Source organism: Macaca thibetana, chromosome 7 (assembly GCF_024542745.1).
Source record: "Macaca thibetana thibetana isolate TM-01 chromosome 7, ASM2454274v1, whole genome shotgun sequence".
Classification (NCBI taxonomy): Eukaryota; Metazoa; Chordata; class Mammalia; order Primates; family Cercopithecidae; genus Macaca; species Macaca thibetana.
This window is the reverse complement of record NC_065584.1, coordinates 57,452,992-57,480,418: the sequence shown is the minus strand read 5'-3', so window position 1 is coordinate 57,480,418 and position 27,427 is coordinate 57,452,992. Positions and strand designations below refer to the sequence as shown.

The 27,427-nt window shown below is 37.2% G+C and overlaps 1 protein-coding gene across 2 annotated transcripts in view; it reads right to left on the bottom strand.

The window, feature by feature from the left end:
• Positions 1-27,427, bottom strand: part of SOS2 (SOS Ras/Rho guanine nucleotide exchange factor 2) — a 114,254-nt gene that overhangs the window by 37,198 nt on the left and 49,629 nt on the right. For both annotated transcript variants that reach the window (XM_050796868.1, XM_050796869.1), the window contains 7 exons: positions 25,640-25,783; positions 23,745-23,855; positions 17,343-17,441; positions 7,737-7,864; positions 5,676-6,331; positions 5,124-5,205; positions 2,927-3,049 (listed from right to left, as the gene is read on the bottom strand). In XM_050796868.1, coding sequence (XP_050652825.1) covers positions 2,927-3,049; positions 5,124-5,205; positions 5,676-6,331; positions 7,737-7,864; positions 17,343-17,441; positions 23,745-23,855; positions 25,640-25,783 — 1,343 coding nt within the window. The remainder of the gene's footprint in view (positions 1-2,926; positions 3,050-5,123; positions 5,206-5,675; positions 6,332-7,736; positions 7,865-17,342; positions 17,442-23,744; positions 23,856-25,639; positions 25,784-27,427) is intronic.

The following is a 27,427-nucleotide window of genomic DNA, read 5'->3' as shown; positions in this document are numbered from 1 at the left end:
AGAAGGGAAAGGGAAAGGGAAGGAAAAAAGGAAGAAAAGAAGGAAACTAGTAGGCAAGCCATGGAGAGAAAATATTTGTAAAATGTTTATCTGACAAAGGACTGGCGTTCAGTCCTACCCAATTTACTCCTACAACTCAGTAATAAAAAGACAAGTATCTCAATAAAAATTAGACAGAGGACTTGAACAGATTCTCCACAAAATAAGTATGAATGAAATACCGCTACACCCAACAGTATGGGTAAGGCACAAAGACTGACATTACTAAACATTGATGAGAATATGAAGCAACTAGAACATTGTTGGTGAGAATGTTTGGGAAGTTTTGGCAGTTTCTTTCAAACCTAAACACACACATATCTTATGACCCAGCCACTCCACTCTGAGTTATTTACCCAAGAAAAGTGAAAAATATTCACAGTAAGACTGGTAAGATAAAGTTCACAGCGGCTTTATTCATAATAATAAAAAACTAGAAAAAGCCCATGTATCTTTCAGTGGGAAAATTAATAAACTGGTATATTCATATAATAAAACACAACCTCGTAATAAAATAAACCATTGATATACAAGCAAAACCATGGATGAAATTCAAAAGCATATTAAGTGAAAGAAGACACAACATTGAGTTTGTAAGAATGCATTTATGTAAGACTCTAAAGCAGGTAAAACTAATCTATGGAGGGAGAAATTGGAACACTGCCTTTGGGCGTGGGAACAAAACTGATGAGAAGGAACGTAAGGGAACTTTCTGGGGTGTAGTAACATTCAATATCGTGAAAGGTGTTTGGATTATAGAGATGCATGTGTTAAAACTCAACAGAAGTACACTTAAGATGTGTGTACCTTCTGTCTTCAGTGGAAGCAAGAAAAAATGTATTTCATTAAATGCACATTTTAGAACAAAAGAAAAACAAACACTGAACTGTTAAATGACACACAAGTTGAAGTATTTAAGGAGTGTACTTCAAAATTCATATAAAAATTAATGAATGAACTGATAGATGAATGATAAATGAACAGATACATGAATAGCTATGAATAGATGAATACATATCTAGGTGGAGGGTTTAGGGTGTTCATTTTAAAATTCTCAATTTTGCTGTATGTTAAAATTTTTCATAATAAAATGTTAGAAAAATTACTACCATCCATTTTACTAGAAATCTTTCAATATTTATATAACAGGTTTAATAACTTGGCCTGGATTTCAGAGTTTTCAACTCCATCCAATTCCATATAGGTAATCTCATCTACTACTTCTTGCATTCAATGCTTACATTCCTCTCAGGTCAATGTCCTTACCTGTGTCCTCAGCACACCATTCTTATTTCTGCCTTCTTACCTTTCTTCATACTATTTCCCATGACCCTGAATACCTACAATCACCTTTCTACCTATCTAAAGCCTATACATCCTTTAGGGGCAATCTCAGATTTTACCTTCTCCAAGATGCCTTCCCTAGTTACTCTGGTCTAATCTTTGCTATTCCTGAAATTTTATAGGGTTGTATTTTTTCTAAGTCACTTAAACACTCAAAGTAGAACAATACATAACTGTTTCATGTGCCTTTTTCCCCCAGTAAAGTCCCCAATAAAGCCATAATATCATGACAGTCTGTGTTATTTTTGTACTTAGCATAGTTATAAGTACAGGACTGAGAATACAGCAAATGCTTAGAAATACATACTTAAAGAGCTTATATGACTGAGAATCAAATATCATACTCCCACCTCTACCCTACCCAACAGCAACCTCATAAATGTATGTCTCATATCAAGGGATTTCATGTGAGTGTAGATAAGTACAAATGCATCACAGCTAGCAGAAAAAACTAATTACTTATTTATTGCTGATACATAAATAATCTCATCTTCTTATACAAAGAATGACATGTTAAAAGTTTTAGTGAAAGACATATAGCTGGGAGCACTATCATTCTTCTAAAACTGCATTTATTTGTGGCAATTATCCTGGGAAATAAATAACTAATATACTCAGTTCCAAAATTACAATTTATTGGTCAACAGTAAACAAGGACACTTGAAATTTACAGAGAAAAAATTTAGATTATATATAATTAATAAGATAACTTGGTTTCCAATGGAAGGGGGTATATAATACTTTGGTTACTTGGACTGTAAAGAGGGCTAATCAAAGGATTAGCTCTAAGGATTAGCAATTTTCAATGCTTAGTGGTAAACACACACACACACACATACACACACACACACAGACTAAGAAAATCAGACATGAGTCCTGCCACTCTCTTCATATAACTTAGCTCAAATTACTTCATCTTGCTAGGTTTCAATTTCCTTATATATAAAGTAGGAATAGTAATCATGTTGTAAGAATGAGATTAAAAAGATAAAACATTTAGGGTAATCCCTGGCACATAGTAGTATTTATTAACTGGAAGCTTCTATAATCAAATACATTTTTAGAAATTATTGCAATGGTTTCTTAAACAAATGTCTATATATTTTGTGAGAGATAAGTGGGAAAACGGCTAGAACTTCCACACTTCCACAAATATTATAAATTGTAAAAAAGCCAGGATTACTATATGATCGCAAAGGGAAATGAAGGAAAAAAGTGTGAAAAAAGGTTGACAGCAGGCAAGCTCATATGAAATTTTATAATTTTTACTTACTATAACAAATAGGTATCCTGCTACGTAAGCATAACATATCACATGCCAGAGATATGTGATGCAAATACAGGATATTTCAATGGTTGAATTTCTTCAGGGTATTTAAGAATACCTTCACTGAGAAAGAACTTTTTTAGTTTTACTTAACTGTTGTGAACTTAAAAATATTACCTATATTTGAATTAAAAGCTGAGAACTTTTGTGTTAACTATATATTGAAAACTGACACATAAAATATGTATACATATATATAAAATATTCAAACCAAACCTAAGTTGTACTGGTTGGACGTATTCCTTGCGAAATCTTTTAAGGTCTGCACTGATTGGCTGCTCCCCTTTCTCTATTGCCAGTTTGTCTGCATCAGTAGGTTCTGGCTCTGGGATTTCAAACCTAAGAAGAAAAGCAAAAGGAGAAAAATCTGTTCATACATAATGAAAATACAAGGAGGAAAACATTGTGACCAAGCAACCTTCTTTCCTACCACTTCCATGAAAAGTGGATTACTGTTAAACTTCCCTTAAGGTATGGTATACTACAAAAAACTGTCCTTTGGCTATACAAAACTAAGGTTTTGTATTCTTACTTTCATAAAAACTAAAGTTTTGCTTTTTAGCACTGATCAATACAGAAAAGGTCCAGTGGAAAGAGCCAAGGAAAGAATTCATAAGCAATTTAAAGAACATGATAGAAATGGCTTACTTAATCTGTCTTTAATATTTATATTATTAAAATGAAAGTAGGCTAATAAATTTTTTTTTTTTTTTTTTTTTTGAGATGGAGTCTCGCTCTGTCGCCCAGGCTGGAGTGCAATGGCACGATCTCAGCTCACTGCAAGCTCCGCCTCCCGGGGTCAAGCAATTCTCTGCCTCAGCCTCCTGAGTAGCAGGGATTACAGGCACGTGCCACCACGCCCGGCTAATTTTTGTATTTTTAGTAGAGACGGAGTTTCACCAACTTGGCCAGGCTGGTGTTGAACTCCTGACCTCGTGATCCACCCGCCTCGGCCTCCCAAAGTGCTGGGATTACAGGCGTGAGCCACCACGCCCAGCCATAAATTTCTTTAAATGAGTACAAATTCAAAGAGAGGGCCAAAACTGAATATTTAACAATATTTAAATAATTTACCTAAGTGGATAAGATAAAAATTTAAAAAATTGCTCAAAACATAGGAAATACAGCTAAACTATAAGTCTAACAAGTGTGCTTTCTTTTTCTGGACATGGAAACAGAACTAAGTAGATCTTTATAGCACATTACACTGATTCAGTCTGGTAAATTTAGTTTCATAAAACAACATAGTGATAGAGATCTAGAATTATATCTTGATAATACAGTTGATAAGCTTTGGTATAAGTAATAAGTTTTAGTAAGTTTTAAAATGTAAAACAAAAAATCATTTTGGAGTTCAGATTCTACATTTTAAACTATAAAACATTTAAAAAAGTATACTATAAAACAAATAAAAAAAATTCAACCCAACACTGATTTTTAAAAGTTAATCATATAAAGGAATTGCTGATTTTTTAGGTTTAATAATGATATCTGATTTAAAAAAAATAAGAGTCTATATTTTCTAGAGATACATAGAAAAATATTTATAGATGAATTATGTTGTCTAGGATCTACTTCAAAACAATCATGGGGTGGGGTGTTTAAATTTGTAGGGAAACTGATGAAACAATGAGTTGATAATTACTGAAGGTGGCTGATGGATAAATGGGTTTATTATATTCTTCTATCTGCTCTTGTATATGTTTTGAAAGTTTTCATAACAAGTTTGTTTTAAAAGTGGAAAGTATTTGGCAAAGTAGTCTACAGTAAAAAAAAAAAAGTGGTAAGTAGAAAAGTCTCTTTTAAGAAAGTATCATTTTATTACACAGAACAATATTCATTAAAATCTAGTGCTTTCATCCTCCAAAGTAGTCTTTCTGATTACCACTTGAAATTTTTTTTTTTTTTTTTTTGGGGACGGAGTCTCGCTCTGTCACCCAGGCTGGAGTGCAGTGGCCGGATCTCAGCTCACTGCAAGCTCCGCCTCCTGGGTTTACGCCATTCTCCTGCCTCAGCCTCCTGAGTAGCTGGGACTACAGATGCCCCGCCACCTTGCCCGGCTAGTTTTTTTTGCAATTTTTAGTAGAGATGGGGTTTCACCGTGTTAGCCAGGATGGTCTCGATCTCCTGACCTCGTGATCCACCCGTCTCGGCCTCCCAAAGTGCTGGGATTACAGGCTTGAACCACCGCGCCCGGCCCACCACTTGAAATATTTCTAAGAGCTGAAAAGATCTGTGTTATAAACAGATTTTGGGGAGTACTCTTATTTGAAGAGAATAGTAATACTGCCGATTTAATGCCAAATAAAATATGTTCAATAATTACTTGAGTATTTATTAGGTACTAGGCACTTTACAAAATAGTTAATTTTTCACAAAATGTCAATATAAGTGAAATACATATTTTTCTTACCGTTCAATCAGTAAGCTCAGCAATTCCTGTGGTTTACAAAATGAACGATATGTGGTAAGAAAAGTACGAACAAAATTGGGATCTGAAAAGGCAGAGCATAAAACAGGTTTCATGTTTAATGTATTCAGTTTAATTAACTCAAAGTACCATATTTGGAGGCCTTCCTCCCTTTTTCTTTTTACTTTGGCTCCTCAGATTGTGGCTCTTCCTGACAATCATGGTACTGGCAGGATACCATAGTATCCCTGCCATATACAGAGAAATACTGACATAGAGAATATACTATGGTATATTCTTAATAAACGAGAATTGTTTTCAAATTCGAAATTCATAAATACATATATTTTATGAATATTCAATAATTAATGAAGTTAACAATATTACATTTTTACACATTTAATTCCTTCTCTTATTTATTCTTTTTGTTTGTGCAGTATTTTTGTATTTTGGAGGCAATCCGTTTTTTCTCCAAGCCTCAAATATTTTTGAGCATCCTTAAAAAGCTTTTGGGTCCCAGGCCCTAGGTCAGCAGGTGTAATGAGTTTCACATACCTGCATACATATGATATGTTAACCTTTCAATTAACTTCACTACAGTTCCTCCTTTAATAATGGGGATGCCACTTCTACTTTGCAAGTTGTCTTCAAAAACAATGTTTTCCTCAGAGTCTTTTACTACAAAACGATATACTTCAGGACTTGGTAATCTCAGTGGTTGCTCATTTTCTTCTTTCAGTAATACTGAATCTAACATTCGATCTAGAGTACTACGATAATGAAGAGAAATAAGGGCTGCCATCCAGTTGTTTTTTTCTTCAGCAGACTTAGCAGCAAATACTACGCTGTTCTCATCTTTGGATACTAATTCAAAAGCATGCTTGCACTCACAAGTATCTTCTTTATCACAAATTTGTATTTTCCTCATGACAAATTTTTCTTTTAACCTGTATTCTGCACTACTGTAACCTGGAAGCCGAGTCTGGCCATGATTAGGTTTACAACTGATCATTAAGCCATCAAACAGAAAAATATGCCGTTCATGTTTGGCACCGATTCTTGTCAATGGTCCCTCCATAATGAATTCATTACAACACTGTCCAATATCTTTGCCTTCCCATCCATCGATATTTTTCTGAATTTCATTCATTTTTTTGATAGCCAGGTGTTTGCTTCTTAATTGGTGACTATAAAAAGGGCAAACAGGATCTCTAAAAAAAACAAACAAACAATAGAGCTTATTTAATAGCTAGGCAACCCAAATGGTTTCAAGCATAAACCATCTCAAATCATGTGAGAAAAATATTAAATAACCAATCAGTAGCTTTTACACACAGCATTTAGTTCTAACTTTGCCACTAAATAATACATCCCTCAATTTCATTATTATGAAAGAGAAGTACTACTGGCTCTATAAGAACTAAAATTACAAAAAATCCTAAATTTCTTTCATAGATTATACTTTTAAACATCTATTAAGTCTATCCTAATAATATAACAGTGCTAATCTTTTTATTTTTTATTTTTTTGAGACGAAGTCTTGCTCCTGTCCCCAGGCTGGAGTGCAATGGCATGATCTTGGCTCACTGCAACCTCTGCCTCCCGGGTTTAAGTGATTCTCCTGCCTCAGCCTCCCGAGTAGCTGGGATTACAGGTGCCTGCCACCATACCTGGCTAATTTTTGTGTTTTTAGTAGAGACGGGGTTTCACCATGTTGGCCAGGCTGGTCTCGAATTCCTGACCTCAGGCGATCTGACCACCTAGGACTCCCAAAAACGCTGGGATTACAGGCGTGAGCCACTGCGCCCAGCAGTGGCTTAAGACTAGGCTGGGTTGGCCAGGTGCAGTGGCTCAGACCTGCAATCCCAACACTTTGGGAGGCCAAAGCAGGCAGATCACCTGAGCCCAGGAGTTCAAGACCAGCCTGGGCAACATAGCAAAACCCTGTTTCAACAAAAAATACAAAAATTAGGCAGGTGTGGTGGCATGTGCCACCCAGCTATGTCAGTCCCAGCTACTCCAGAGGGTTGAGGCAGGAGGACCACTTGAGCCCAAGAGATTGAGGCTGCTGTGAGCTGAGATCACATCACTGCTCTCCAGCCTGGGCAACAGAGTGAGACCCTGTCTCTTAGAAACAAGAAAAAAAGGTTGGGCACGGTGGCTTACACCTGTAATCCCAGCACTTTGGGAGGCTGAGGTAGGTAGATCATTTGAGGTCAGGAGTTCAAGACCAGCCTGGCCAACATGGTAAAACCCCATCTCTACTAAAAATACAAAAATTAGCTGGGCATGGTGGCGGGCTCCTGTAGTCCCAGCTACTTGGGAGGCGGAGGCAGTAGAATCACTTGAACCCAGGAGGTGAAGGTTGCAGTGAGCTGAGATTATACCACTGAACTCCAGCCTGGGCAATAGAGACTCCTTCTCAAAAAAAAAAAAAAAAAAAAGGAAAGGAAAAGGAAAAAAGAGTAAATGACCAAGATAAAAGTATATAAAAGCATGACAAGCACAACTTTCAAGAATGTAACTATCACAAAAAATCACACTTCTTTAGAAAACCAGGCATCAGAGACAGCGAAGTAAGCAGAGGCATTCACATTTTCAACACTTTGGAATTACCCAGGTCGGCGTCTAGGTGAATGCTGCTTGTAAATTCGGTCCATGCTACCTTGGAGATTCATGAGAGCAGTAATAGCTTGGTTCAAACATTCTCTGTCTTCTTGTTCTTCACTACATGCTTTCAATTGCTAAGAAAAAACAGAAAGAAAAATCAAAACTGCACTGTTTGATTCTTCTCCCAACTTTCTAGTAATAGAGAAAGCAGCAACAGATATTATCAACTCTAAATTAATTTTATATATACTTAATAAAAACAGCTATAATTTTATATATACCTACTGACCTCTCAAACCAACCCTCTTTCTTTTTTTTTGGAAACAGGGTCTTGCTCACTGTGGTCTTGAGCTCCTGGGTTCTAATGATGCTCCACTCTCAGCCTCTCAAGTACCTGAGACCACAGGCGAATGCCACCACACCCAGCTAATTTTTAAAATTTCTGTAGAGACAGGGTCTTGCTATGTCTCCCAGGCTGGTCTTGAACACCTGCTCAAGCTATGCTTCTGCCTCTACCTCCCAAAGTGCTGGAATTACAGGTGTGAGCCACCAGGCCTGGCCCAACCCTCTTTCTATAAATATAAACACAATAACACAATACAGATATAAACTAACATGAGCATAGCAATCAGGAAAAAAACAAACAAAACAAAAAAAAAACAACTGTAAAAACCATTTGGACATTTTATTTTTATTTTCTATTTTTTTTGAGACAAGGTCTCACTCACTCTGCCACCCAGGCTGGAGTACAGTGGCAGGGCTAACTGCAGCCTCGACCTCCTGGGCATAAGGCCTCCTGAGTAGCTGGGATCACAGTAGCATGCCACCACATCCAGTTAATTTTTTTTTTTTTTTTTTTTTTTTGAGGAGTCTCATTCTGTTGCCAGGCTAGAGTGCTGTGGCGCCATCTTGGCTCACTGCAACCTCCAACTCCCTGGTTCAAGGGATTCTCCTGCCTCCGCCTCCTGAGTAGGTGGGATCACAGGCATGCGCCACCATGTCTGGGTACTTTCTGTATTTTTAGTAGAGATGGGGTTTCACTATGTTGGCCAGGATGGTCTCAATCTCCTGACCTCGTGATCCACCTGCCTTGGCCTCCCAAAGTGCTGGGATTACAGGCGTGAGCCACTGCGCCCAGCCCAGCTAATTTTTTTATTTTTATTTTTATTTTTTGTAGAGACAGGGTCTCAGTAGGCTGGTCCCAAACTCCTGGGCTCAAGCTATCCTCCCACCTCTGCCTCCCAAAGTGTTGAAATTACAGGCGTGAGCCATTGTGCCAGGCTATATTTTCCAAATATACTAAAAAAAGTTTAAAACATCTAAAGCATGAAGCTTACAACTTACTTTTACTCATTAGTGACTATGAATAGAGAAAATAAGATAAATAACTATAAACTATTTCATATTCTCTAATGATTACTTTGTTTTAGCAATTTCAAAAAGTTTACAAATCTTTGTTATATAACATAATGAAGTGTACTAACTTTTAACACTTCAATCCATCATAAACTTTTCTGTAAACTGCATCTCTCAAAGGATTCCACTGCTGTTTTACAACATGAAATTCAACCATTCTAGTAAATGTCAAGAAACCATGAAAATTAACATTCTATCTCAACCTTTAAGAAGATTTAGAAACTGACTTATTAATCCCTAAAACTCTGGCTCTATTTCATTTGCCCCAAAATTTTCTCTTGTATTTCACTGTCAGAAAGAAAGAAAATTTACTTACAGTAAATAATTCAGAGTGGATTGTATTGTGCTCCAATGTTTTTTTTTTTTTTTTTTTTTTTTTTGAGACAGGGTCTCACTCTGTCACCCAGACTAGAGTACAGTGAGGTGATCATGGCTCACTGCAGCCTTGCCTCAACTTCCTGGACTCAAGTGATCCTTCCATCTCAGCCTCCCAAGTAGCTGGAACTATAGATGTGTGCCACCATGCTTGGCTAATTTTTAAAAAATTTTTTCTGTAGAGGTGGAGTCTCGCTATGCTGCCCAGGCTGCTCTCAAACTGTTTTAATCTTTTTGAAAGAAGAATTCAAACTGGAGCATCATATAGATATTATATATATTATGTATTTATAAATATATATTTATGCAAGGATATGGGGAATTAGATCACTTCAGAAAATTTTTAAAAACTTAAATCTATTTTGTGATCTTAAACTAACTTATTAGAGATTTTGTGATAAATTAAAATTTTCCAGGCCGGGCGCGGTGGCTCAAGCCTGTAATCCCAGCACTTTGGGAGGCCGAGACGGGCGGATCACGAGGTCAGGAGATCGAGACCATCCTGGTTAACACGGTGAAACCCCGTCTCTACTAAAAAAAAATACAAAAAACTAGCCGGCCGAGGTGGCGGACGCCTGTAGTCCCAGCTACTCGGGAGGCGGAGGCAGGAGAATGGCGTGAACCCGGGAGGCGGAGCTTGCAGTGAGCTGAGATCCGGCCACTGCACTCCAGCCTGGCTGACAGCGCGAGACTCTGTCTCAAAAAAAAAAAAAAATTAAAATTTTCCTTATATTCCAAGAGCAATCTCAAAAGCATTCAGCAATGGTTCCCTTTCCTCAGCAAATAACTAACTGGATATTGTTTGAGAACTTTGTCCATTACCTTTTATTTATATGTCTTAGAAATTATTCTCTACATGAAGCGCAGAGCCATTTGATTTTATTTCAAGATACATGTAGAGATCTTGTCATCAAGAGATTAGCAACATAAATAATGTAAATGACTATCATTAGAAGTAATACCTTAATCTCTAGAGTAAGCAATAGAAAGGATGGAAGCAAAGTCAAAATATCAGAAAGTTTGAAAAGGGATCTGTGCTTGGTTATTCTGACTTCTACAGGTGAAAGTTACTGGCAAAATCACTTATTTTGCTGCTTTAAAGATTTCTTACAGAGTCTTCTTTAAAGATTTCTTATAGAAAGAGTCTACTCAGCTCCACTCTAAAATATTTCTTTAATAAATATGAATGTTGATGATATCAAATGCTTAATTAGAACTGTTTTATTCTTATTGTTTTTGTTGATCCAAATATCTAAATTATCACCAGTAGTGAGATTCTACCAAAAAGGTATGAGGATACCAAACTTTCATTGTCTACTTGGTCTTAAGGCTGCTCAAACTCTTCCACGCGTCATTTTTAAATAATCATGTAATAATTATAAGCTGTAAAGGAGGACAAAATTGAGGATATTTAGAGTGGGATTTCCTGGTAATGGAGGTATATTAAACAATGGCTCTGTTTGGCAAAATAATCCAATAATTTGCTAAATATTTCTTGAATTTTCAGCAGTGAGGTTTGCTAAACATCATATTAATGAATATCCAACTAATATTCTACAAATACTTAAAAGAATGTATTCCAAACATCTTACACAGAAATTACTGGGCCAGGCAAGGTGGCTCACACTTGTAATCCCAACATATTGGGAGGCCAAGGCGGGAAGATCACTTAAGCCCAGGAGTTCAAGACCAGACTGAGCACATGGCGAAACCCTGTCTCTACAAAAAATACAAAAATTAGCCAGGCGTGGTGATGTGCACATGTAGTCCCAGCTATTTGGGAGGCTGAGGTAGGAGGATGACCTGATCATGCGAGGTAGAGAATACAGTGAGCCGAGACTGTGCCATTACACTCCAGTCTGGGTGATAGAGTGAGACTCCGTTTCCCCCCTCTGCAAAAAATGAAAATAAAAATAAAAAACACAAAAATAAAAATACAAAACAATTAGCTGCACATGGTGGTGCACGCCGGTAATCCCAGCTACTCGGGAGACTGAGGCATGAGAATCACTTGAACCTGGGAGGCGGAGCTTGCAGTGAGCTGAGATCGCACCACTGCACTCCAGCCTGGGTGACAGGGGAAGACTGCCTCAAAAAAAAAGAAAAAGAAAAAAAGAAAAAGAAAAATTACTGTACTGAACTATGTGCAAATAAGTAATGCACTTTCATGCCCCTGTTAGCTTTCTACATATCAGTCTTTAACCTCCTCATCCACCTGGTGAATTTAGCTGCTAGGACACAGTTGACATGCTTCCTCTTGAAGATGCCTTCTGATTATGCCTTTTCCCTCTTAAATTTTTTCTTTTGAAATACCAGATTTATAGAACAGTTGTAGTAAAAGTAACACAAATAACTCCTGTAATACTCTGAATCACCAATTTTTAACATTCTGTCACATGCTTCATCATTCTGTGTGCCAGTGTGTGCAGACTGTTTTTTCAGTAGTTTGTGATATTATCCATTCAGTTCCTTGCACAGGAAGGGGGACTATCGCTGAATGGTCAGTAGTTTTTGAAATATAAAGAAATGTCAAATGTATCACAAATTACTCTCAACTAGTATCACTCTCCTTTACTCCTTTAATGTTTCTAATAGTTCATCTTACAACAAGGATTTTGTTTTACAGAATCACGGTATAGTGATCAACTTCAGGAAATTTAACACTGATTAATCTGTAATCTCATCTATAGTGTATATTCCAATTTTGCCAATTGTTCTAATAACATCCTTTAAGGTAATATTTTCCCCCAAAACAGGAACTGGTCCATGATGCACTAAAGTGTCATGTTTCTATTGTCTCTTTTACTCTGCAGAGTTCCTCAGCATTTGTCTTTCATGACTCCCCCAAATAAATAAGGACACACACACACATACATACCCACACACGCACACACTCTTTGCTCTCTCTCAGTAGGACGAATCCCTATATACCCAAAACCAATGTTGTTTTTTTTTTTTTTTTACTTTACTAAACAAAGGAAAAATTAATATGATTTTTTTTCTGACTTTCCTAAGCAGAGCTAGTAACTCCTGCTTTATTGATCTCATAGTACTACTTCTATTAGGCTCTTATAATATTGTAATTATTTGTTTGACATCTATTTTCTTCACTAAATTGTGAACACCTTAATGCCTAGGGACATGTTTTATTCCTTTTTAGTTTACCTGCACGTGGTAGGTGTACCCACTAGGTGGTTGTCAGTAGTAACTGGAATAAATGACTACTGTATGATTTTGTTAAGTATTTAGACCAATAATGAATGTTTTTTGAGCTCTACTCTGGGCACCCTCTTATGTATTAGCTTATTTAACTTTTAATTACAACTCTGTAAGACAAGGTACTATTATCGTATGTTACAGATGAAGGAAATGAGGCACAGAGAAATTAAGTAATTTGCCCAACATAAATAAGAGAGTTAGTATCCAAACCCAGGAGCTCTGACCCCAAAGTCTCTGCTTTTTTGCTACACTAACACCCTGTCGCTCTACAATGACACCAGACACAGCTACGCATAACACTGGTCTGTGTCTAAATCTGATGACCACTGAGTTGAAATGGATTCTTTCTATGTTGAAAACAAACTGGATAACTACTGAGTTTAAGAAATAAAATGAAATGAGTGTACTTTGGAAAAGAGGTCAAAGAGAAAAGATACCCTTGCTATGTATGCTTAAAATTAAAAATAAAAGTGATTGTTTATTAATGGGTAATATCTTTCCTTTTTCTTTGAGACAAAGTTTCACTTTGTCAACTAGGCTGGAATGCAGTGGCACGATCTTGGCTTACTGCAGCTTCAATGTCCCGGGTTCAAGCGATCCTCCTGCTTTAACCCTCTGACCCCCTAGTAGCTTGGACTACAGGCATGTGCCACCACACCCAGATAATTTTTTGTAGAGATGGGGTTTGGCCATGTTACCTAGGCTGGTCTCAAATTCCTGAGCTCCAGCAATCCACCTTCCTTGGCCTCCTAAAGTGCTAGGATCACAAGCGTGACCTGCTGTGCCTGGCTTTAATGGGTAGTATCTTATGAACCTAGCTGAAGAATATATTCCTTGCTACCTGATACTCATCATTATCCCTAGTTGTCTATAAGTGTATCCTGTCCAAGATTTTATATTTCATGTAAGTTTTTTCTTAATTATGTATGAGACTTCACTGAAATATTTACCCTGCTTTTGTTGAAACTCCTACCAAATGCTACATCTACTATGGACATGTGTGCCCATAGAAAAGGGAAATTCCAATAAATTATCAATTTATCTCTAATTCACTGTACTAGGGTCGTTTGAGCCCAGGAGGTCAAGGCTGCAGTAAGCCATGACTGTATCACTGCACTCCAGCCTGGGTAACAGAGCAAGACCCTGTCCCAAAAACACCACAATAAAATAGATGATATACAAATAGTTAAGAAGCACATAAAAGATACTCAAGATCACTAGTCATTAAGAAAATTAAAATCAAAACCACAATGAGATACCACCTCATATCCATTAGGATGACTACTATTAAAAAACAAACAAACAAAAAAACAGGCCAGGCATGGTGGCTTATGCCCATAATCCCAGCACTTGGGGAGGACAAAGCAGGTGGACTGCCTCAGGTCAGGAGTTCGAGACCAGCCTGGCCAACATAGTGAAACCCTGTCTCTACTAAAAATACAAAAAATTAGCTGGGCGTGGTGGCGGGCGCCTATAATCCCAGCTACTCGGGAGGCTGAGGCAGGAGAATCGCTTGAACCTGGGAGGCGGAGGTTGCAGCGAGCCAAGATCGTGCCATTGCACTCCAGCCTGGGTGACAAGAGTGGAACTCCATCTCAAAAAAAGAAAGAAAGAAAGAAATTAACAAGGTTTGGTAAAGATGTGGAGAAATCAGAACCTTGTGCACGGTTGGTAGGAATGTAAAATAGTGCAGTTACCGTGGAAAACAGTATGGTAGTTCCTCAAAAAATTAAAGATAAAATTACCATATGATCCACCCATTCCACTCCCAGGTATACACATAAAAGAATTCAAAACAAGGTCTCAAAGGCGTATTTGTACACCCACATTCACAGAAGCATTATTTATAGTAAACAAAAGGTAAAAAAAAAAATCCAACAGTCGGCCAGGCGCGGTGGCTCATGCCTGTAATCCCAGCATTTTGGAGGCTGAGATGGGCAGATCACGAGGTCAAGAGATCGAGTCTATCCTGGTCAACATGGTGAAACCCCGTCTCTACTAAAAATACAAAAATTAGCCGGGCGTGGCAACGTGCACCTGTAGTCCCAGCTACTCAGGAGGCTGAGGCAGGAGAATTGCTTGAATCCGAGGGCAGAGGTTGCAGTGAGCTGAGATCGCACCACTGCACTCCAGCCTGGCAACGGAGCAAGACTCCATCTCAAAAAAAAAAAAAATTCAATGGTCTATCAACAGATGAATGGATAAATAAATATGGTATAACACACCAATGAAATATTATCTCTCAAAGTTTATTTGTAAGTGTCATTGATGTGTGTTGTTCTAGTGTAATTTTCTTTCATTACCTGAATGAACCACAATTTATTTACGCTTTTCTGGTTGGCAAACAGGGTTTGCTATTACTGACACCTGGTATAGACTTTCTTGTACATTTCTCTTGGTATACATGTGCATGCATTTTGTTTCTTTAGAGTATATATTCAAGGATGGAACTGCCTAGTCACACAGTACGCATATTTTTTAATTTAAAAGGTAATGCCAAACAGTTTTCCAAAGTGGGTTATACAGTTTCATTCCTAGCTGAATGCAAATAGTTCATGCTGCTGTTTATGGATATTTTCAGACTTTCAAATTTCTGTAATCTGGTGTGTATGTAATGGTATCCTGTGGCTTTAACTGCATTTCCTTGATTTTTAATGAGTTTGAATACACGTTTACTGCCATTTTGGATATCCTGTTTTGTGAAGTGATTCAAATCTTTTGCCATTTCTAATCTCTTCTAAGGCCTGTCTTTCCATTCCACATTTCCATTTGTTCTTGTTGTTGCTGTGCATTAATTAAAACTGAGTATACTCCATATTTATTCTAAGGGTTACAGTTTCATTGATCAGACATGGGTAGTTTCTCTTTAGTCATTCTTTTTTTCTTTTCTTTTTTTTTTTCTTGAGATGGAGTCTCGTTCTGCTGCCCCCTGAGTAGCTGGGATTACAGGCATGTGCCACTACGCCTGGCTAATTTTTGTATTTTTAATAGAGACTAAAAACATGATTTCACCATGTTGGCCAGACTGGTCTCGAACTCCTAGCCTCAAGTGATTTGCTCCCCCTTGAACTCCCAAAGTGCTGGGATTACAGGCATGAGCCACCACACCTGGCTCTCTTTATTCATTCTTTGAAGCCCAAAATTACTACTACCTAGTAATAAGAATATCTGCTGCCTTTGGACAAGCATGAGAACTCATCAATGAGTGTTTCTTTTCCCATTTCTAATTCCTTACACAATTTCCCTTGATCTTTTAAAGGTAGGAGTGATTACCAAAGTGAGCATATGAGAGATGGAGATTTTCTGGTGACAATCCATTCATTTATCTCTATCACTGCTACTGATTTTCACTGACTCTAGCTAACATCTAAGAACTTCTGTCTACTTTCAGATTATGGCCCCTTCTCAACTGTAATTCCTACATATCTTGCTCAGTAAAATGTTCTTTCTCAACTTTTTTTTTCTTTGACAGAGTCTTACTATGTTGCTCAGGCTGGCCTTGAACTCCTGACCTCATGTGATCCTCTTATCTCAGCCTCCCAAGTAGGTGGGACTACAGGCTTGTGCCACCATGTCCAGCTTCCAACTTTTTTACTGCTCTTTAGAAGCAAAGTATCTTTCTGCTTGATTATTTTGTACCTCTCCTTTAGGATACCACATCGTTGGTTTAGATAGATAGTTAAAACTTTTTCCATCTAATCCACGGTAGTAACATTAACATAAAAGCCAGAATAATTCTATGTGTATCTTGTAGGCATCTAGGCAAGGAATATATATGATTACTTCTAATGAATACTTATCTCTTTTTTATGTTCTTTTTTATGGAGTGCTACTACCCACAGCATTTGATGCTGGAGGAAGCCAGCTTTTATCCACAAATAGATGAGCAACTTCATTGTGTAAGTCTCCATGGATACTAATGGATCCATAAAGAACTCATCAAAAGATATGCAGGCTTCATATGAATAATATATAAGCAGCCCCACATGTATATTTGGATGCCTAAATTTTTAAAAATATAGTTTATGTCTTATTAGAAGTCCTATCATTAGTCTTAGAGTTGCCCTCTAACATTGCCAACATTTAAAAATGCTGGTTTGACCACATAATTAAAAAAAAAACTTTTCCCTTACCTGGATGATTGCTTTTTTAAAATCCCTGCTACTAGGTCTGCATTTAAGATCAGGTCATTGACTATAATGGCCTGACTCATCCTAAACCACAGCTACTTTTGCCACCAATTAATCACTAGCCTCCCAAACCCTCTTAGCCAATGTGACCAGGACTAGTGGCTGGCTAGTTAATTAAAATAGAGCAGAGAATCTTTTTTTGTAAAGTTATACATATATTTTTAATGTGTTACTTGGGTCCCAGCTAAGAGAGGAAGAATACAACACTGCACAGAAAAAAATATTAACTTCAAAAGTTATTTCTTTTATAAGATAAACAAGATAGAAATTTAGAGCAATGTTATATATAAAAGTTATTAATTACATAAAATAAGAACTAAAAGACTGATAATGTGTGTCTCCAACATTAATTTTAAAAAGTAAACTTTTCTATTAGATAAGTACTTTGAGATTCTATGTTATAAAATCTTACCTTTAGTAACTCAAAATAGTGCCAACAGTGATACACTGGCACCAGCATAAGACGTGGAAGGACATAACGAACTGCCTCTTTAAAGCCATCAGCAATAGACTGCAAAGCAAGAAGATATCACAGTATGTCTCTGACATCAAGGACATGCAACAGCAGTGCCTAACAGAAACGGCCACTAAAAATTTGAGATACAGACTTATCAAAACTACAACAGAACGCATGTTCTATATTGAAACTGAAGTGCTGTATATCAAGTTGTTCTTTTCTTCCTTTCCTCCTTTAAGTTATTAGAGAAATATATACATTCGTTTTCTTTTATATGGCTAAAATAACTTTCACAATAATCCTCTACAGCTTATGTTTTGGCTTCCATATACCCTAAAGGAATTCTGAGAAGCTATGTACCCTCTTGCAGAATTTTAAAATGTTTTAAATTTACATAGTTACAAAAGATGCATTTCAGGGGATGCTGTATACTGTAAATGTGATCTATATATATTTCACCAAACAATAATTGAATAAAATTTCAGATTTAGCTCATTTATGAAAAATGTCTGTCATACGACTTAATTGACAAAGCCGATCTTCACTGTCAAAATAAACAGTAACACCAGTCTTTGTCAGAAGTCAAACTTTATTGTTAAATTCAAACGAACATATTAATGTCATGGTCTGAAGGATTAGAAGCCTCTGGATGAAACTACAACTGCTTCTAACATATTACATCAAGGTATGAGAACTTTACAAGTTTCTCCTCTTCTTTATCCTAAATGATGATAAAGTACTTACAATAAGGTTAATATAAACCCTTGTGATAAGCATATCACGTCTTAATTCTTAGGCAGATAGATACGACATAACATAGATAGATATGACATTTTGGCTACCAAGAATTTTTACTAGCATCCCCCTATAACCTTCTTTTGCAAACTCTTTTGCTTTGTACTCAGTGAACTCTCCCATAGAGGTAATACTTTTTTTTTTTTTTTCCTGTTTGGTGCCCTAGAGGTTTTCACATCTTGGATCAATGCATAATGGGAAATACATACAGCAAAAGTTAACAAGTAAGAGAATTTGGAAAAGACAATGCAAAAAACATAAACAACGGCTCCAAAGACTAGAAATAGATTCCTTTAAAGCTCTCTGTGCCTTTACATATCCTGAAAAATCTTAGTATATAGCTTGGGATAGGTATACCCCAGTTTTGGAAACTACTGCAGAATAAATGGTTTTCTAAAATTTATAATGGATTTAACTCATGTTAATTTTAAACATCTATATAGTTGACTTACTGGTATTTCTTGCCATAAGAAAAATACCAACCACACCAATATATAATGTGAGAAAGAATCTGGTAGGTTGCTTTCAAAAAATCTTCAAAAATATTCCCATAATTTTCACATTTTGTTAAAGTTAAATTATAATCTGTTCAACAGACATATTACCCAGTAACCAAACTTCTTAGTAGGATACACAAAAAGTGCCACCAATTTTCTTAAAGATTAACTCATTTTGACATTTGTTATGATCTGCATGTTTGTGTTCCCTCAAAAGTCATATATTGAAACCTAATCCCCAATGCAACAGTATTAAGAGGTGGGGCCTTTAGGAGGTGATTAGGATATGAGGGCAGAGCCCTTGTGAACAGGATTAGTGCCCTTATAAAAGGGGCCTAAGGGAGCTTGTTTGTGCCATCCACCATGTGAGGACACAATAAGAAAGCACCATCTATGAACCAGAAGAGCAAACCCTCACTAGACACCATATCTGTTAGCCTCTTGATATAGGATTTTCCAAACTCAAACTGTGAGAAATAAATTTCTATTGTTTATAAGCCATCCAGTTTATGATATTTTATTAGAGCAGCCTGAATAAGACAGCATTAATCTAATTAATATAGTGAATTACTCTGGATATTTTATATATAGTGCTTGAAATGAAACCAATATGAAACTTCAAAATTAGTCTACAAGATCAACTGTTTTGCTAATTTGTACTACAATGGCTGACAGAGTGCATTATAAAATTTTTGTAGCATGTATTTACAGTGTAAGGAGTCCTCTGACAATAATAGGAGCTACATTTGAGTATTTAATACACATTAAACATTATGCTTATGCTTTATATATATTACCCTTTAATTTCCTAATAACTATAAGAGATATATATCATTATGATCACCATTTTACTAATGAGCAAACTGAGTCTCAGAGATTAAGTGAATTGCTCAAGGTAATACAATTATTAATTGGGGCTGGGCATGATGGCTTACACCTGTAATCCCAGCACTTTGGGAGGCTGAGGCAGGCAGATTACCTGATGTTAAGAGTTTGAGTACAGCCTGGCCAACATGGTGAAACCCTGTCTCTACTAAAAATACAAAAATTAACCAGGTGTGGTGGCATGCGTCTGTAGTCCCAGCTACTCAGGAAGCTGAGGCAGGAGGACTGCTTAAACCCAAGAGGCAGAGGTTGCAGTGAGCCAAGATGATGCCACTGCACTCCAGCCTGGGTGAAAGAGCGAGATCCCGTCTCAAACAAACAAACAAACAAAAACTATTAATTGACCCAAAGCCTTAAGTTCTAACTTCAAATCTTATTTTTTTAAGTGTGCTATACAGTCCAGGCACGGTGCCTCATGGTCAAAAGAACACCCTAGCCAATATGGTGCAACTCTGTCTCTACCAAAAAATACCAAAATTAGCCAGGCGTGGTGGTCCATACTTGTACTCTCAGCTACTCGAGAGACTAAGGCAGGAGAACTGCTTGAACCCGGGAGGTGGAGATTGCAATGCACTGAGATTGTGCCACTGTACTCCAGCCCGGGCAACAGAGTGAGACACTGTCTCTAAATAAATAAAGTATGCTACACAGCTTCTAAAGATGCTTTTTGTTTTTAGTTTTATTAAGGAAGCGTTATTTTATCTTACACAGAATTTTTTTTAAAGTTAAAACAAGTGGGTTTGGCCTGAAAAAGGATTTCATCTAACTCTTCCAATCTCACTGAATATCTAGGGTGACAGCTTTATTAATAATTGGGCCCTTTAACATTCAAATTCCACAGCAAAAATTTCTAATAAAATAGGACTGAAACAAGGAATGTGTTGTGAGTGCTTTTAATGAGTATCCAAAGTTCTTATAGACTGTGTATTTAATGCATACTTTATGGTTTATATGAAAATGAGTTAACTTTAAAAATATTCCTCTCTTGAAGTAATTTTGAGAATTAAGTATAATTTTTATTCCATGATAACAAATTTTTGAGAGTAGAGAAGTGGAAGATAATAAATAATGGGAATTTACAGTAAAGAAGGCAGGGAGAAGATGGTAACTTCAGTTTTAAACATGTCATATTTGAAGTGCGTTTAGGGTATCCAAGTGCATCAATTCAAAGCAGCTGGTTATATGAAAGTGTATAGACACATACACATATATACAGAGTGCTTAAAAGAAAGTGATGGTCTGGAAATACAAATAAGAAGTCACCAGTATATAGATATGGATGAAGTCACCCAAGGAGAGTACAGAAGAACAGAAAAACAGGGGCTGATAACAGAAGTTGGATAATAGCTATAATTAAGAGACTGAGAAGAAGAAATCAGAGAAGATGAAAATTGGGAACATGTAGTATCATAGGAGCTGATATGGTTTGAATTTGTGTCCCCGTACAAATCTCATGTTCAACTGTAATCCCCAATGTTGGAGGTGGGGCCTAGTGGAAGGTGACTGGATCATGGGGACGGATTTCTTCCTTTAATGCTGTTCTTGTAATAGAGTTCTCAGGAGATCTGGTTGTTTAGAAGTGTGTGGCACCTCCCTGCTCCTTCCTCCTGCTTTGGCCATGTGAAGACGTGCCTACTTCCGTTTTGCCTTCCGTCATGACTGTAAATTTCCTGAGGCCTCCCCAGCCATGCTTCCTGTAGAGCCTGTGGAACTCTGAGCCAATTAAATCTCTTTTCTTTATAAATTAACCAGTCTCAGGTATTTCTTTCTCTTTCTTTTTTTTTTTTTTTTTTTGAGACAGAGTCTCACTCTGTAGCCCAGGCCTGAGCACAGTGGTGCAATCTTGGCTCACTGCAACCCCCACCTCCTGGGTTCAAGCGATTCTCCTGCCTCCAAGTGATCCTCCTGCCTCAGCCTCTGTAGTAGCTGGAACTACAGGTGTGCACCACCACACTGGGCTTGTGTGTGTGTGTGTGTATCTCTATCTATCTATATGTATATATATATATATTTTTTGGGTGGCGGTACAGGGTCTTGCTCTGATACCTAGGCTGGAGTGTAGTGGCACGATCTCGGCTCTCTGCAACCTCCGCCTCCCAGATTCAAGCCTCCTGCCTCAGCCTCCTGAGTAGCTGGGATTACAGATGCCTGCCACCACACCCAGCTAATTTTTGCATTTTTTAGTAGAGACAGGGTTTCGCCATGTTGACCAGACTGGTCTTGAACTCCTGACCTCAGGTGATCCACCCACCTCAGCCTCCCAAAGTGCTGGGATTACAGGCATGAGCCATCACGGCCAGTCTTCAGGTATACAGGAACCCAGAGACAAGAGGAGTAACAAATACTACAGACATAAGTATGAAATAAAAATATCTACTGGATTTGGCAATTAAGTTACTTGTCAAAGGCAATTTATATCCTGATTAAAACATACATGGTAGTGTTTTCATAAAGAATGGTAAAAAATAACATAAAGACAATTGGCTGTAAAGAAAAAATGAGAGAGGAAATGAAAAAACTTTCTTCACTCTAGTTACTTATTCTACTAAAGAAAGGTTTGTTCATTTGTTAGCTTGCTTGTTTTAGGACAATAAAAATTTTACCATATTCAAATGTCAAGGGGTAAAAAAAGTCAGTTTATTTTTAATTTTTATTTTTTTTGAGACTGGGTCGCACTCTGCACCCAAGGCTGGGGTGCAGAGGCATGATCATGACTCACTGCAGACTTGACCTCCCAGGATCAAGCAATTCTCTTTGCATGCCACAGGTGCATACCACCACGCTCGGCTAAGTTTTTATATTTTGTAGAGACGAGGTCTCCCTATGTTGCCCAGGCTGGTCTCAAAAACCTGGGTCCAAGCAATCCTCTGACCTTAGCCTCCCAAAGTGCTGTGATTACAGGCACAAGCCACAATGTCTGGCTGGAAAAGTCAGTTTAGATGTAGAAGTTTTATACATTTAGTCAAGTATCACCTATGCCAACATAACTTCTTTTGTTTTTGTTTTTTGAGATGGAGTCTTGCTCATTGCCCAGGCTGGAGTGCAGTGGCGTGATCTTGGCTCACTGCAAGTTCCGCCTCCCGGGTTCATGTCATTCTCCTGTCTCAGCCTCCCGAGTAGCTGGAACTACAGGCGCCCAGCCAATTTTTTGCATTTTTAGCAGAGACGGGGTTTCACTGTGTTAGCCAGGATGGTCTCGATCTCCTGACCTCGTGATCCACCCGCCTCGCCTCGGCCTCCCAAAGTGCTGGGATTACAGGCGTGAGCCACCACGCCCGGCTGGAAAAGTCGGTTTAGATGTAGAAGTTTTACACATTTAGTCAAGTATCACCTAGCCAACATAACTTTTGTTGTTAGTGTTGAGATAGTAAAAATAAAATTTTATTGTGTGTATCTCTCCACGTATTTTCATTTTATCTAAGTGTATTCCTGAACCAACTAACTTGCATACTCTCCCTCAATACCGTATTTATCTCCTTTAAATAGTAGGCCTCATAGAAAAATCAGTATGAGTATATAGCAGGTTGAGGTTATCTCAACTTTTTAAGATTTCTCCAATTCTTCCTCCTATACGGAACATAATCCTCAAATCACACTCCAGATTCATCTTTATTTTTTATTTTTTTAATTTTGAGACGGAGTCTCGCTATGCCACCCAAACTGGAGGGCAGTGGCGTGATCTCAGCTCACTGCAACCTCTGCCTTCCGGGTTCAAGTGATTCTCCTGCCTTAGCCTCCTGAGTAGCTGGGATTACAGGAGCCCGCCACCACGTCCAGCTAACTTTTGCAATTTTAGTCGAGACAGGGTTTCACCATGTTGGCCAGGCTGGTCTAAAACTCCTGACCTCAAGTGATCCACTTGCCTCGGCCTCCCAAAATGCTGGGGTTACAGGCACGAGCCACCGCACCCGGCCAGATTCATCTTTACATCCCATATCTAGTATGTGCCAAATTCTTCTGGTCATTCAGTATTCGTGATGTTGTACTATAAAAGATTTCTACAATAAGAACAGATAGAACTCCAGAGAGAAAACAGAAGATAAACTAAAATAGGTTTAGAATGAACAAGATTTGAAGGATAAAAAGTATTCTAGAATTACAAATATTTGAAGGATAAAATAGTGAGATATTTATTGATTTGCTTTATAAACAAAAAGAAAACCCTTCAATTTAAGTTTACCTGAAAGTGTAGAGCAACTGCAGGTCTGGCCATCAATTTATTGAAATGTTCATTAAACTCTGGTGAAAGAATGTCCTGTGATAATGTTTCATAAGGATCAAATGCTTGCTCCTATTTTTTAAAAAAAGAGAAAAAGCATTAGGTTTAAAAGAATATATTTTCTACTAATATGGTACAGATTATCACTTGATCCCAAGAGTTCGAGGTTATAGTGAGCTATGATTGTGCCACTATATTCCAGCTTGAGCAACAGAGTGAGACCCTATTTCAAAAGAAAAGAAAGAAATGAAAAGAAAAAAGAGAAGAGAAGGAGAAGAAAGAAAGATTTCTTTTCCCATTAGACTGGCAAAAATGAATGGTATATCTGCAGAACCAGATATGAAAACAAAACAAATTTCGGAAAAAAGAATTAAAAAGAGAAAGAATAAGGTAATACCCAGAGTTAGCGAAGGGAAAGGGTGAAGAAAGAAGGAAGCTTACATACACTGGAACTTATCTGGAAGTGAATGTGGCAAAATGTTTCAAAGTTCTAAAACTATACCTAGTCTTTAGCACTAAAATTCCACTTGCAGGAATATATCCTTAAAAATGATTAGAACATATGGCTGGGCGCAGCGGCTCACGTCCGTAATCCCAGCACTTTGGGAGGCCGAGGCGGGTGGATCATGAGTTCAGGAGTTCGAGGCCAGCCTGGCCAACATAGTGAAACACTTGTCTCTACCAAAAATACAAAAAATTAGCCAGGCATGGTGTCAGGCGCCTGTAATCCCAGCTACTGAGGAAGCTGAGGTAAGAGAATGGCTTGAACCCGGGAGGCGGAGGTTGCAGTGAGACAAGATTGTGCCATTGCACTCCAGCCTGGGTGACAGAGCGAGACTCCGTCTCAAAAAAAAAAAAAAAAAGGTTTGGAATATCAAGGCATAGTGCAAGCATGTTTGTTGCAGTGTTGTTTACAATAACAAAAAAAAAAAAAAAGAAAGAAAAGAAAAAACTCTACAACCTATGGATAATAGTTAAAATATGTTATGGTGTCTCCATATAACATCACATTATTTATACTTAAAAATTGTGTTGAAGTATATACATTAACATGGACAATGTTTATGATGCACAGAGTAAAAATAGTAAGTTATAAAATAGTAGGATCCTATTTTTGCAAACACACATACGTTTGCATGTATGCACAGAAAAATATAAGGATAAGTTATCTATGGGTATCATAAAATAAAGTGACTTTCATCCAATTTATATATCTCTCTATTTTTCTGAATATTTTTACAATGAGCTACATTATTTTTATAGTCATTTAAAAGACAACAAAAAGATTTTTACTTTGGAAAACATTAAAATAATATAAACCTTCTTTCCAACTTTAAGTTTAAAATCCACAGAAGGTAAAGAGCTATGGTCAATAAAATGTATCTTCCTTCATCTTGAACATACTTACCACTTAAAAAAAAAATCCAAATATTAATACTCTAGTATATAAACTTTTACTATAAATATTGCCATAAATACACTATAAAGAAAGTGTCACTATATAGGCAATGTGATTTTACTTTGTTATCGGTTAAATCTTAAATATCTTTTTAAAATGGCCAGTGGTATCTTCTAATTTTCATAAAAATTTTTTTTTTTTTGGAGACAGGGTCTCACTCTGTCACCCAGGATGGAGTTCAGTGACACATCATGGGCTTGATCTACCAGGCTCAAGTAATCCTCCTACCTCAGCCTCCTGAGTCACTGGGACCACAGATGGGCACTACCATGCCTGGCTAATTATTTTATTTTTTTATGGAAATGAGGTCTCACTATGTTGCCAAGACTTGTCTCTAAATTTCTTAGTACAGCATTTAGGACTTTAATGAGAATATAAAGTAGTTTTGTAAACTTACTTCTGCCAAATCTTCAAAACAGCTGCCAGCTAAGGGATGAGGACTGCTTTCATCGGTCATTTCAACTGTGTCTTCAATCAAACCTAAAAGTTTCACAGTCAATTCATGTATATCTGAAATATTACTAAAAATCTTTTCAATATCCTGAAAAAAACAGAAGGAAAGGTTAAGAAATGTGAGATTGAGAATTCTGTTTAAAAATTACTAAATATAAAAAGCAATACAGGCTACTCTAGGCACACTGCCTACGGAGTAGCCCTGCTCCACAAGAAACAGTACTTCTGCTGCTGTTGTACACTGCCGCTTCAGCAGAGGTTCCTACCATTGCCATGCCTTTGGCTTCTTTCCTGGACAAAGCCAAGAACTGTCCCAAGCTAAGCCCCAACTTTGGGGCTTGCCAGCCCTGCACCAAATACATCATTTAATTTATGGGTGGTAATTGTTTTCTACATGTTTTTAAATTTATGGAATAAACTGTAGAATTTATTTAGCAAATATTTTATTGGGAGCATGATTAAAGCTGTTATCACTTTTGAACAATTCGCATATTATATAAAGCAATATATTTGCATTAAATGTCAACAAGCTATAGCAGAATTTTTGCATTTTGTTCTTGCATTCTACAAAAACTCATTCTTTGTAAAAATAAAAGTTATTATATGTGAATGTATTATCATTACAAAAGATTCAAACGCAAGACAGAGAGAGCAAAATATGAATGTTTACTATCATGCCCCTCTTACCCCCACGTCCCTCAGAGGTAGAAACTATTAATAGTTTAGTATGCATTATTCCAGTATAAAATTCCAACCATTTTCAAACATGTACATCTTGATGTTAATATAAGATGGAATCATAGTGTGTATTCTTTTAACTTGGGTTGGAGAGGTCTTTGGAAATAAAGAGATTTGCTTGTACAAAAAAAACAATATGAGTTAAGGGTATATCTTCATTCAATCTCAGACTAATATATTCCAAGACAGAGTAAAAATCAATCATGAACAGGAAGAGAATTTTAAAAATCTCTTGGATAACAGACAGTAAAAATACTGCAAAATATAGATTCCAGATAGTTTTGTTAAATCTAAAACCTCCTACTGTGGATGATTCTAAGCTACTTTTTACTTAAAGAATTCTGGCATTTTGAGTGTTTTAAAACTGGCTAAGTCGCTTAAAGACTTGATCAAGGTCTTACAGAGCCCTAGGTTTTACTTATAGCTTAGGCTATATAGTCTTATAGGTTAATGTAAGAGCTGGGATGAGAATGAAGATAACTCCTAATCCTGCTACAATCTGGTTTCACAATTTGGAAGCCATCTCCTGGATCTGAGAAGGAATTACAGATTTCATCCAAGCTCCCATCTGTGAATTACAGCCATGCACTGCTTAAACACAGGGGTATGTTCTGAGAAATGCACTGTTAGGCGATTTTGTCATTGTGCAAATATCATGGCGTGTACTTACACAAAACTAGATGATATACTACAACACTTAGGCCACATAGGTATAGCCTGTTGCTCCCAGGCTACAAGCCTGTACAACATGTTACTGTACGGAATACTGTAGGTAACTGTAACACAATAGTAAGTATTTATGTATCTAAACATCTCTACATACAGAAAAGGTACAGTAAAAATACAGTATAATCTTACAGGATTACCATCATATATATGGGTATATATAGTCTATCACTGACTAAAACATCGTATGTGGCACATAGCTATTATCTAGGATAAGACAGGTTCAAGACCTCTGAACACAAACATATCATATGACTGACCATCCAGG